Source organism: Hippoglossus hippoglossus, chromosome 10 (genome assembly GCF_009819705.1).
Source record: "Hippoglossus hippoglossus isolate fHipHip1 chromosome 10, fHipHip1.pri, whole genome shotgun sequence".
Taxonomy (NCBI): domain Eukaryota; kingdom Metazoa; phylum Chordata; class Actinopteri; order Pleuronectiformes; family Pleuronectidae; genus Hippoglossus; species Hippoglossus hippoglossus.
Genome location: NC_047160.1, coordinates 8,261,431 through 8,274,268, shown reverse-complemented (window position 1 = coordinate 8,274,268; position 12,838 = coordinate 8,261,431). Strand labels below are relative to the sequence as shown.

Here is a 12,838-nt window from a genome sequence, read left to right as displayed (position 1 = left end):
ATCTGCGGGAGCGAATAAACATGTGCTCGCTGATTGGTCTGATTTTCAGGCTAAATGACACCAGTAGCCCATCTGGCCTTATGACACAAATTTACCCTCCTACTTGTCGCATCATGTGTCGCACCATGTTTATGTTGTTAGCTGTGGTCACAGATGCTGTGAAGGAAGACACTGCAGAATGTGTAATCTACACAATGTCTTACAGTGTGACATGTATAACAATATCACTATCTGAAATCTCTCATTTACAAAAGTAGTCCGATTCTTTGTAGAAGCTCCTTTGGCAGCACTAACAGCTCTGGGTCCTCTGGGATAAGTCTCCAAAAGCTCTCAACACCTGGATTTGGGGAAGTTTATACATTTCTTTCTGTCAGATCCTCTTGGATTATGTCAGTTTGGATGGGAAGTCTCTGAACTGCCATCTTCAGGTCTCTTTACAGACGCTCTGTGGGGTTTAAGTCCTGTCTCAAGGACAGTCAGAGACGTGTCCCAAAGCCAATCCTGCATTGTCTCGACTGTGTGCGTCAAGTCGTCGTCACCTCGAAAGGTGATACGTGGCCCCAGCCTTAGGTCATCAGCACTCTGGAGCCTGTTTTCTCCAAGGACTTCTCTGCATTTAGCTGCAGTTCAGTCCATTCGGATCAGTCTCCCTGCCTCAGTATCATCACACACCACTCTCATATTGAAGCTTGTATATTTATACAAACCAACTTTATTCAAACAAAGATGTTACAACTTATTATCTTATTAAACCCAGTTTAGCCTTTTGCACATCATACAAATTTAAGATCCCTCCCAAAAAGATTCAATGTAAAAGTGTTACCAGCATAACGAGTTTAGCAGTCCTTTTCCCCAAACACTTTCACACCACATGGACAAAGCTCATCCAGAGCTTCATTCTCTTCAGCATGCCCTCTGCACTGACCATTGGGAGAAGGATATCTGGCTCTGGTGTGGCGTACGTCACAAGTAGGTGAGATGATGCACTTCACTTTGCCAAGGATCTGTCCTTGTCGGACCCACTCGATAGGCCGCCAAACGCTATCGTCTGCAGAGAGCAAAAGACATGAAAGAAAGTGGTTATTCATCAGTAAGCTGTTAGCACTGATCATATACTGTATCTGATTTAACATACCGCAGCTATGACAACAGAAAAGTGAGGGTAACAACACACTTGGCAACTTTTTAGCCAACAGGATACTTAAATATGCTTTAATAAGACCAGTGAAAATATACTATACAGTTTATGTGGGTAACAAGGAACCATGCAATTAGTGCCAACATCTTGAGAAAAAGCCATTTTCTCCATCGCCGTCAATCACCTAACCTCGCCTGTAGCTATTACTTTTTGGGCCAAAACATAGCGTTACATGACAACAACAAGGTTACTCACTCAATGGTCATCTGGCCTCTTGGTCCCGCTGGTCTTGGTTGTCTTTTCCAATTTCTCTTTGCGATCTTGAAGAAGGAACACACAGGCTCCCTCGGGGGTTAGCATCAGCAACAGCGTTCAACAAAAACAGCCCATGCCGAAATTCATGGCTGCACAATGATTCAGTCTCCTTTGGCATCGGAGAGCAATTTGATCAAAGGCCCCACCAGTCACTGTTTGCTCTCGGCAGCTCCGTTTCTGGATGGCCCCCTCCGGCCGTATCCCTTCACAAGGCTAATGCAGCTGCAGCCTCGACCTCTCTCCACTAGATTGACTCTCTGCTCTCTGCATCTCTTCAGCTGTTTACTCAAATAAATACCCAGTCTGACTGTCAGCCAACAAACAGTATCCCTGTCCTAAACATCCTCTGCACTCATATTAAAATCTTGAAAAAAAATCTTGAAAGTTTAGTTAGTTCGCAATACAAGCAGCAGATTTTGTGCAGCCCACCCCCTGGACTCCCAGAGGCAGCCATTAGTTCTTTTGAGAACCAGTGAAGAACAATAGATTTAGAAGCTAAGCCCCAGAGACAGAGAACATTAAAGACTATTGTTGTCCATACAATACATCTCTAATTTAGAGGGATAGAGATAATGTTGAAACGCAGCAAAGTGGTCCTTGAAGCAAAGTGGGTGCACATTTGGAGTGCCACACCAAAGTGGTCTTTATACTTTCCTACATGACAGATTTCAGTTTTTGAATTTTTATAAATTGCCAAAAACGTATTTTAGCTTTGGCATTGGGTTATTATGTTGGGATTAATGAGTATTTATTTGAAATCAAATCTGCAACACAATCCAGTGTGAAAAATGAGAAGGTGGCTGAATACTTTCTTGTGTCACCGTACAAAACTTACTCTGCATCCCAAAAATAATTCAAAAGCCTGTTTTAATTTTTGGAAGAAATGCGATTATTTTGTCCATTAGCTCCATTAGCTAACAGCATGTTATCACAAGCCTGCGGCATTTGGGCAGCAGCACCATAGCAACACTGCCTGTTGGATTCAATCAATAGTCCCTTTGTGGTCAGCAGTCCCACGCTGGGTCCATGTGGAGGCAGACTGGAACATAAAATGTCTCAGATGCCTTTTTGATGGATACAGGGAAGCCATGTGGGACAAGGCAGTGAAAATAGTATTTTCTTTTTACTGTATTTGTTACACCTATTTAATGTTGGATATTTCTGGGCCCATATTTGTCAAGTATTTCTGAATCACTGGCACAGAAAGTCAGACCAGAAGTGAAATATCCTCCTGCTTCTGAGTACGACTTTAGTTATTCATGAAAGTTCCAATTTATAAAAGTACTCACGAGCAAATTGGAGGTTCTCCTGTGAGAGTGAATGAAGCCATTTTGCGACACTGAACCGTAAAATAAAATTAATGATGTGTTGCAGATTTTGTTCAGTGGTTTCTGATGTAAAGTCAACACATTCCAAAACTGCCTCATAGATTGATACAATGTAGACACAATGTGATGTAGAAAAAAAACTAAATTAAATACAGAACATTGAGTCCCTTGTAAGACAAACAAGTTGTGCACAGGTACACACTGACAGTATATTTTGAAATGACACAAATTAACCACTACATTTCATCTTAAATGACTGACACCAGCTGCATGTTGTTCAGCCAGAAAGTCTGTTTGTTCGCTATCATAAGCTCTATTAAATTCGAACGTGCCTTGGCTGCAATGAGTATTCAGACAGTGCTCTGGCATTGCTGTTGGTCTGATCTCATGTTCCAGGCACGTCTATCTGCCACACACACACACACATCATTTGGCCATAACATCAAGGACAACACATGCATAACCAATATATGTTGAATTTTATTTTTAATCTTGTAGAGAGGCAGGGGGGTTATTGAATATGCATGGTGTCGGAGTTCTGAGGTGCATCAAAATTACAATCATTACATCCCAAATTAGCTCTGTTGTGTCCGTGTTCAGCTAAGGGCAAACTAAAAGAACTTTATATTCCTCTTTGGAGCCTTTAATGCAGACAAACCACAGGACTTTTAAATCAGGTTGATATCTTTGGAAAAAGATTCTCTATTCTGTGTTTCCTTCACTCCTTGAATGTGTGGACATGTTTTACTTATCGCTGTCCTCGTGTTGAAAGTCAACAATGCTCTGCAGCTCTTCTTAAGTCTTGGAGGACATACAGAATAAGCAATTCCCTTGGTCATGGAGGTTGATGAGACTGAACAAGACGAACAAATGTGTATTGCTCTGACAGTTTTTAGCCAGTTAAGGACTGATTTCCTACTCTGACATAAGGAATAGTTGACTACTGCAACTCCCTCCTGGCTGGTCTGCCGGCTCATCCAGAATGCAGCAGCTCGACTGGTCTTCAACCTACCTAAGATTTCAAGATTCAAGATTCAAGATTCAAGATTCAAGAGTTTATTGTCATATGCACAACGATAACATTAAGCAGTCGCTTGCAATGAAATGCTTGGGTCACAGGCTCTCTTATAGCAATGCTCAATCAAAGTTTAAAATTTAAAATAAAATATACATATCTAAAATATATATACACCTAAAGAAAAAAAAGAAAAACAATAGTGCAAGTGTGTGCAATAGTGCAATAGTGCAAATATGCTAAGGTGCAGAGTTATGACAGATTGGAGGAGTTTAAAAGTCTTATGGCCTGGGGGATGAAACTGTCTCTGAGCCTGGTGGTGCGGGCCCGGATGCTGCGGTACCGTCGGCCAGACGGCAGCAGGCAGAACAGTTTATGGCTGGGGTGATAGGGATCTTTAATGATCCGGTTGGCCTTCTTCCTACACCGCTGGGTGTAGAGGTCCTCCATGGATGGTAGCTCCGTCCTGGTGATGTGCTGGGCAGACTTCACCACCCTCTGCAAAGCCTTACGGTTCAGGGCGGTGCAGCTGCCGTACCAGGCGGTGATGCAGCCAGTCAGGATGCTCTCTATGGTGCACCTGTAGAAATTGCAGAGAATCCTGGCATCCATGTTGAGCCTCCGCAGCCTGCGGAGGAAGAAGAGCCGCTGTCTGGCCGTCTTCCTGATGGAGTCTGTGTGGTGGGTCCAGGTCAGGTCATCACTGATGTGGACCCCGAGGAACCTGAAGCTGCTGACTCGCTCTACCGTAGTCCCGTGGATGGAGAGGGGGGCGTGTTCTACTCCTTGTCTCTTCCTGTAGTCCACGATCAGCTCCTTTGTTTTGCTGACGTTGAGATGGAGGTTGTTGTCCTGGCACCAAGATGTCAGGGCTCTGACCTCCTCTCTGTAGGCCTTCTCATCGTCGCCGGTGATCAGGCCTATGACGGTCGTGTCATCAGCAAACTTAATGATGGTGTTGGAGCTGTGGGTGGCCACGCAGTCATGCGTGAACAGGGAGTACAGGAGAGGACTGAGCACACAGCCCTGGGGGGCACCGGTGTTAAGAGTCAGGGTGGAGGATGTGCCTATCCGCCTGTGGTCTGCCCGTCAGGAAGTTCACTCACATTATTCTGCTCCTCCGCTCCCTTCACTGGTTACCAGCGGCTGCCCACATCCATTTCAAGACAATAGTCTTCAAGACACTAGCCTTCCAATGCACGCAGCTGTACACATTTGTATTTGTTCACAATCTGAAGTTAACCAACAACTTCAGAATACAAAGAACCATATTGACTGACAAGGAAGAGATTTTACACAAATATGACAGGCTTGTTTGCCTGACTTGCCGCTGCACCTCTATCGAAATGGTTTTACCTGGCAACAACTTCACTTACACGGATCAATGTCAAGCAAACAGAACAGCACAAGACTGTTGCAGACAAGCAAAAGTTATGACTTACTTCTCCGATAACAACATTGCCAGGTCGTCATCTGTCCTGCATCCTTCCCTCCCCTTCCCGTCCTTCTGCGGTGGCTCTGCCATGATGTCCACACTGAGAATGGCTAGTTAATTGTCTGTTATTGCTAGCTGATAGCTGCAAGCTCCGATTCCAGTTGTTGCTATATGACGTATGCTGTAAAGTAGGTCGGAATATTCCAGCAAGGTACACAGAGTTACATAGTGCAGATCCAGGCCTCCAGGGAGCGCTGTGGCAATGACACCCACATAAGTTTGAGTGTCCTCAAACAGATTTTGACGCTGTTACTTTAAGGTTTAAAAACTACATTGCTTTAACAAAGTTAAGAAACCAATCCTGTCAACTTGTGGGTGGGGCTCAGTACCTGGAAAAGGCTCCTCTACTGCAGGCGAGCTGTGAGGGCGGAGAGATGGGGAGCAGGGGTGGGGTCACATTAGCATATTTATAGATCTAGGTCATGAACTGAGAAGGAGGATGTTACATTTAAGCCATTTTCGGGCCATAAGTGGAGTTTTGTCAAGACAAACCTTTTGATTATGTAATTTTGAGGAAAGATGAAGTTTTAGAGGGTGTAATAAGATGCTGGAATTAAACTTTAAAGGAGAAGTTCACCATATTAGGAAATACATATATTTATCTCCTTGCCAAGAATCCAATGAGAAGATTGATTCCACTCCCATGACTGTATGTTAAATATGAAGCTACTGCCGGGAGTCGGCTAACTGAACACACTGACTGGGAACAGCTGGCCTGGCTCTCTCCAATGGTAACAATAAATCTCACTAATTAACACTTAATCTATTGTTTTTACACCACGGTGTTTGTAGAGATAAAAAAAAAAGAAAGATGTGTGTTAATTATTGACCTTTAAAAGTTCTATACAGACACGAGGTTGGTATCAATCACTTCATCTAACTCAAGAAATCCAATAAGCGTATTCCTCAAAGCTCCAAGCTATTCCTTTAAGACCCAAATTCAGTCAGTTAAAATATATAATGACTTAAACTAAGCACACTGCAAATCAACCTCCCATAATAAAGGGAAATTAAAGTTGATAAAAAGAAGGATCTAAATCTTATATTCCAACAATGCATCATTTGAGCCAGTTAAAAGTCATCATCGTTCTTGGAAGATTAAATTGTTGGTGTAACAGTTTTTACCTTCATGTAAAACTCTCCACACCGGGGAAGTCTCAGTAATTTAATGTTTTAAAGATAAATCTCAGTCCACAAATGCACATTCAGGCCAAACAAGAAATGCTCTCACACACTGGAGATACATGCTTGAGATACAGTTTGTTTTTCCTGAAATTAAAAAAAGCATCTAAGATATAATCTATTATTATGTGTGTTGTTGTTGAAGACTGGTGGATAAACACAGTGTTGTCATTTTACTTTCATTTCATTTTTAATATGATTCTTCTGCCTTTTCAGCTCAAGTGTTTATGAAATGCCATCATTATCTTTTTCTGCTGGGGAGGTTAGACGGAACAAAGGATGCTGCTGAACATCATCCTCTCAGCAACAATGATGTCCTCCAGCATTTTATATATGTCTGTGACGTCTTGTTTTTTTTTTGAACACTCCACAGGTATCAACCAACGGGGAGATTTCTGTTATCTCTGGAGCCCCCACGGATTGTGACTGTAAGATAGACCCCAACTGTGACTGCTTCTCTGGTGGGTCACCATGCAGGACACACGTGCGCGCACACACACACACACTAACCTTACCCATGACCTCAGAAATTACATGTTGCTTCATTAAGAACAGGCTTCGGTTTACTGCTCCTGACAAGATCAGCGTTTATGCTGGAAAAGGTCCTAAAGAGGTGAAAAAAATAAAGTGAACACACACAAATGAGTTTTGTGAGTTCAGGATTAAGCAATGTGAGAGTATTAAATTATGTCTAATAAGATTGCGCACATGTAATCATATCACCTTTGGCCTGGTTCTCATGTATATTTGAAGGAGACACAAACAGGGACATTTTAAAAGCTTTACATGCATTGAAATTGTCAGTACGTTTGATATTGAGTGATTAAATCTTGCTGCGTGTGTGTCCCTGCTGGCCAATGATTTTATTTACAGAACTAGAGCAGAATCTTTTCTATCTTCTCTGTCTCCTGCACCGTTTCCTCCTTCCTTCACTTTCTGAATAATTTAAGTCAGATGGAGATTTAATCTCTAAACTGGGCTGTTTCTCCTTGAAAAATAATAAAAAAAAGATTTTGGAGAGTGACGTTTTCATAAATTATGACAGGAAATGACCATCTTGAATGTCACAATGGAAAAGTAAGTGAGCTTGACTTGTGAATAGATGCGTGGTGGGTTTGCAGAAAGTGCTTGTGTATGGGGGGGATATATTTGTATTCATAGTGAGGCTCCTTCTTCGCAAAAACTTCCAGCTAAATTTCAGCTCGAAAGAAACCATTCAAGTCCATTCAAATAACAGCTGGCGAAAGAAAGAGCTCTCGTCTGGCCGCTGAAGGTTTTAACTGGCTGGTGTATCATGGAAGGGCACCTGAAGTGTAATAAAGTGAACAAATAAGCAGATGTTCTTTTGACAGTTAGGCCATGCTTTCATTGTAAGTGTCAGAGGAGGTGATTTTTATCATTTAATTCTGCTCATAAAAATCAGTCTCTTTTTCTATTCAAAATGGTGCAAAGTGTCGCTCATATTCAACAAGCCAATGGGCTGTAACCATCCCTTTTTCTTGGTTTGTACTTTGCATATTTTCAATCATGTCTTGCTGTTAACAGATGATTACTCTCTTCAGAGGCTTTCCGTTTCCATCCCTTCACCATAAACACTCACACAGTGTCTTTGAACATGCGTACATATGCGGATGTGAGCACACACCCGCGAATACAAACAGACATGAGCATGCACACACACACGCATAATGTGCATGCTGTCAGGAGATAGACTGCCACCCTGCTGTCTGCACAGACCCATCAGAGGCCCCAGGCCTACTGCTGACAGCATCTAAAGGGCTTCACCCGGCTATTATCCCGCTGTGCTACCAAAGACATCTGAATGCATTCAGTCACCCACCACCGCTGTCTGATAAGGCTGAGGTCACTATCAAGGTGGATATATCCACTCCATTGGGAAGCTACAGTATCGCAACAAGTCAGTCCTGGGCTAAACTGATAAACGCTGCAACACCGTGGGATCTTCATATTTTGTAAAAGCTTGTGTTCACTCGTTGCGACTTCTTCCCTCTTCTAAAGAATGATTTGTATGTCTCAGCGGGTTTTTTAACTCAGGGTGTCTTCACTTATGCTATTTTGATGATAAAGGGTCTGTACTCATTGAAATAATGTCTTCTCATGTCTTATCAGGAGATGGAGGCTATGCCCGTGACGCTCGTCTCAAAGCCCCCTCCTCTCTGGCCGTGGCCCCCAACGGAACCCTTTATATTGCTGATCTGGGTAACATCCGGATCAGAGCCGTCAGCCCCAACCAGCCTCAGCCCAGCCCAGCCGGACTGGTGGAGATCAGCTCCCCACTGGACCAGGAGCTCTATCTCTTTAGTCAGGTACACTGTGCAGCTGAGATCTGTCTATTAAAGATTCAGTGTGTAGAATTTAGTGACATCTAGTGGTGAAGTTGCACATTGCAGCTGAATACCCCTCACCTCACCCCCTCCTTCCAAACATGAAAGAGAACCTGTGGTAGCCTTCAGTTGTCATTAAACTCAAAAGGTGTTTAGCAAGTCCAGTTTGGAATTCTGTAAAAAACATGGTGGCTTCCGTACAGAGGACCCGCTCCTGATGTAAATATAAAGTATTTAAATATAAAGGTCCATTCTAGGGTAAATAAAACAACAATTCATTCAATTTAGATGAAACACACTAGTGAAAACATCACTAGGATTATTTTATATTCAATTTCTGCCAATAGATCCCTTTCACCTAAATCTTACACACTGGACCTTTTAAATGTGTATTTGCATGTAAAATATCAACTTGTTACATCAGTTAGGGTCAGAATGAGGAAAGGATCTTTGTGAGAACAATGTTATGTCACTTTATGCATTAATTTACATTCATTCATAAGTTCAGACTCAGCCTGTGTGACTAAAATTTACATTTAACTAATTTAAAATAAGTTGAGCCAGACAAACTGATTCTCAAGTGGTTGTAGTTACTAAATATTTACATCATTGAGAGTGAGCGGTAAAATGGGTTAATGTGGAATGTGCTCTACACGTCATGTTACCTGGGATAGCTAAGATATTCTTTACCATGTTAGCAGATACCCTTAAAATAAAACTGTTACTGTTCTTTAACCCTTTTTTACAGTCAGGACACTGATGTCCTTTGAAGGTTTACAACCAAAGAATCAGAATGAGATAAAATTTTGTTAACACACATTCAGACGAGTGGTGATGCCTGAGTACAGCGCGCAGGAGACAGGATATTACATGTTAATTCTGCGGCGGGAGTCACATGTTTTTGTTGACAGCATTTGAACTCCACTGTCTGTGTTATTCACCAAAAGCTCTAGAATCGAATTGTCTTTCCGAGTTAACATCTTCGTCGGTGTCTTCAACGTGTATGGCACCTTTTTTTTCATCCTGAGATATTTGTATTCTTCCAGTTTTGCATCCGTCACGTGATCGTAAACACGCCCACTCGCCTGCTGTGAATCTTCCTCCTGTATTCTCACTTGGGTTCACTCAGACATTGTCCAGCCATTTTACCGTTGTACCTTATGTTTGGAAAAGACTTTGTAGCTAATACCACAAGTCTGAGTCAGCAGCTGCTGCAGTGACATTTAGATCCTAAAATGCTTTGGACAGGTAGAATCAGGAGACTTTCAAACAATGTCTAATTTGTCAAGCTCTGTGTCTCAGGTTGTGCACAGACCACAGCTCTACCAAGGCCAAAATATACCAGTGGTTACTGAGAACAAAAACATATACATAAACTGAATAATGGATTTATAAATGGCTGCTTCAACACAATCCTGATCACCTTCTCTTCCTTTTCCACGACAGAATGGCTCCCACATGTTCACCAAACACCTGATCACTGGCCACTACCTGTACAACTTCTCTTACGGCACAGACGGTCTGCTGTCTGGGCTGATGTGTCGCAACGGCCACAAGCTCCAGGTGAGGAGGGACGCTCATGGAGTGCCTCTCTGGCTGGCGCTACCTAGCGGACAGGTGTACTGGCTGTCTCTTAGCAACAGTGGAACACTGAGGAAGGTGTCAGCCCAAGGCCATGACATCGCCCACATCACCTACCATGGCAACACGGGTCTCCTAGCAACCAAGAGTGATGAGAACAGTTGGACCACTGTTTATGAGTAAATTAAAAGTTTTCTTTTCTTCTCAGCTTATTGTGCTCTCGTATATTTCTTATTTTCTGTCTTTATTTCTTTGCCTCTTTCACTTTTTCTTTAATTCGTGCTTCACTTTCTTCACTCTGAATGGTCACCTGGACATGGAGATGACATGAATGTGCATGTGTATGTGTATGAATGTGAAATAGAACTTGAGTAAGCGGTGTGACGTGTGAGTGCCATCTGGTGGTATTAAGTGCATCACCGCTGTAGTAGAAGGCCGGTGAGACTTGTTTTATCCTTTTGTTTTTTTGCTGACTGATTTGCTGAAAGACACTTCTGCAACACTTTGATCACATTTAGTATTGCACGCGTAGAACACACACACACACACACAAACACATCTGTCTGAATTATTCACCACTACCAACCCAGTCTCTGAGTCAAATTCCACAGCTGGATAATTACACTTATAAATCATAGTTGACACTTACTCTGTGTTGTGGAGGTTTGTGTATGAGAAGGGAAAAACAGAGCGATAGTGAGCGTGTGTGTGTGTGTGTGTGTGTGTGTGTGTGTGTGTGTGTGTGTGTGTGTGTGTGTGTGTGTGTGTGTGTGTGTGTGTGTGTGTGTGTGTGTGTGTGTGTGTGTGTGTGTGTGTGTGTGTGTGTGTGTGTGTGTGTGTGTGTGTGTACGGCTGAGTTTATTTGTCCATGAGTGACAGTTATCTGTGTGTGCCTGCACTTGTATATCATCGTCTTCGTGTTTATTCTCCAAGGTACAACAGCGAGGGCCGTGTGACCAACATCACCCTCCCCACGGGGGAGGTGAGCGGTTTCCACGGCAACCTGGAGCGCTGGTCTCGGGTGGAGGTTGAGGCATCTAACCGCGAGAACTTTATCACCAGCACAAATCTGTCTGCCAGTGACACCATCTACACCTTCAGACAAGGTACAGCATCATGGTGCCTTTTTTTGTTCCCCTCCTCATAGGGCAGGGTTATTCACGGGTTGACATGGAGGAAAATATTATTGCCTCACCATGTCCCCAACTACTTACCACAAACATGCTGCAAGGCGGTTTATAACTCATCTGGGGGGACTGAACCATAGGCAACAAACACACAGATGTATAAAGACGGCAGATTGTAAGGTTATAGCGATATTTAAACATTTATGACAGACAAACTGCAATAACGCGGCTGTTATTCTGCTCAGGTCAGACACTATGACCTGTGCTTTTCTTATTCTTCTTCATCGGCTGCACTTAAATGCCTACATGCAGGAGACTCACACCTTCGTCAAACGGATTTATCGATTTCTATAAATAATTCACATATGGATCCGATATGACCTCTTTACATAACCAGAATAATGGGCAGTGAAACAAAAGTGCTCTTTATGTTTTTTTATTTACGAAAGAAGCGACGGATCAGACGGAGCCTTGTGAAATGTCTTAACGACCGCGGGAAGAGAAACAAAAATGGAAAAGAGGGCAGAGATGAGAGGAAGAGAAAATGAGAGTGGAGTGGAGAAGCCGCTCGTGGGAGCAGTTTCTTCTCATGTCATCCCTTTAATTGCTTTCTAGCCGTTGTCACAATGACAGGACTGCAGGGAGAGAAAAGCTGCCCCAACACACATAAATACACGTGCACACAGGCCGGCGTGTGCACAGTGCTACAGTATGACAGAGCTGCCAGGGAAGAGTTGAAATGAGCCCCTATTTTAGAATACCCCCCCTCTTTCTGTACTTCCGTCACTGTTTCTTTTCTTGCCTCTGAGGCAACAATAACCACATGTATAGAAAGAGATTTTATGATTGTGCAGAGAATAAGTTACTGTCCAGTTTATCAGCTGTGTTAAGTTTTATGATTAAAATATAGATTTATGACTATTTTACCTTCTTAATTGTTTCAAATATGATTGAAACTTATTGGCATGTGTAAAATGTTATTCAGAGTGATATAGAAATGAAAGAACTGTTTCTGAAAAACCTTTGCAATGTGTAAAAACCTGTTAGGGCCGCGCACCCCTCCCTTACCCCTGCTTTTCTCTCTTTCTTTATCTCTCTCTCTCGTCCTCTTTTTATTGCTCTGTCTCTCCGTCTGTCTCTGGGTTTCTTCGTCACTTTTGATTAAATTATTTAAAAAAATGTTTTTTAGATATAATAACGGGTACCAGCGTCACAGACTTTATGCAATTAATCCAAACACAACAGACACATTGTACAAAAGTCCAGATGTGTATTCATTGCATTCATGTAGTTTGCTGCTGTATCTCATTGA

The 12,838-nt window shown here is 42.6% G+C and overlaps 1 protein-coding gene and 1 long non-coding RNA gene across 2 annotated transcripts in view; one reads left to right on the top strand and one right to left on the bottom strand.

The window, feature by feature from the left end:
* tenm1 (teneurin transmembrane protein 1) overlaps positions 1-12,838 on the top strand; it is a 179,577-nt gene that overhangs the window by 154,778 nt on the left and 11,961 nt on the right. The window contains exons 26-29 of the mRNA XM_034598108.1: positions 6,847-6,934; positions 8,604-8,800; positions 10,265-10,578; positions 11,333-11,505. Of these exons, the coding sequence (XP_034453999.1) occupies positions 6,847-6,934; positions 8,604-8,800; positions 10,265-10,578; positions 11,333-11,505 (772 nt within the window). The remainder of the gene's footprint in view (positions 1-6,846; positions 6,935-8,603; positions 8,801-10,264; positions 10,579-11,332; positions 11,506-12,838) is intronic.
* LOC117769291 lies at positions 695-1,514 on the bottom strand. The gene is made up of 2 exons (XR_004615191.1): positions 1,394-1,514; positions 695-1,048 (listed from the first exon to the last, which is right to left on the bottom strand). It is a non-coding gene; the product is annotated as an uncharacterized LOC117769291 (long non-coding RNA).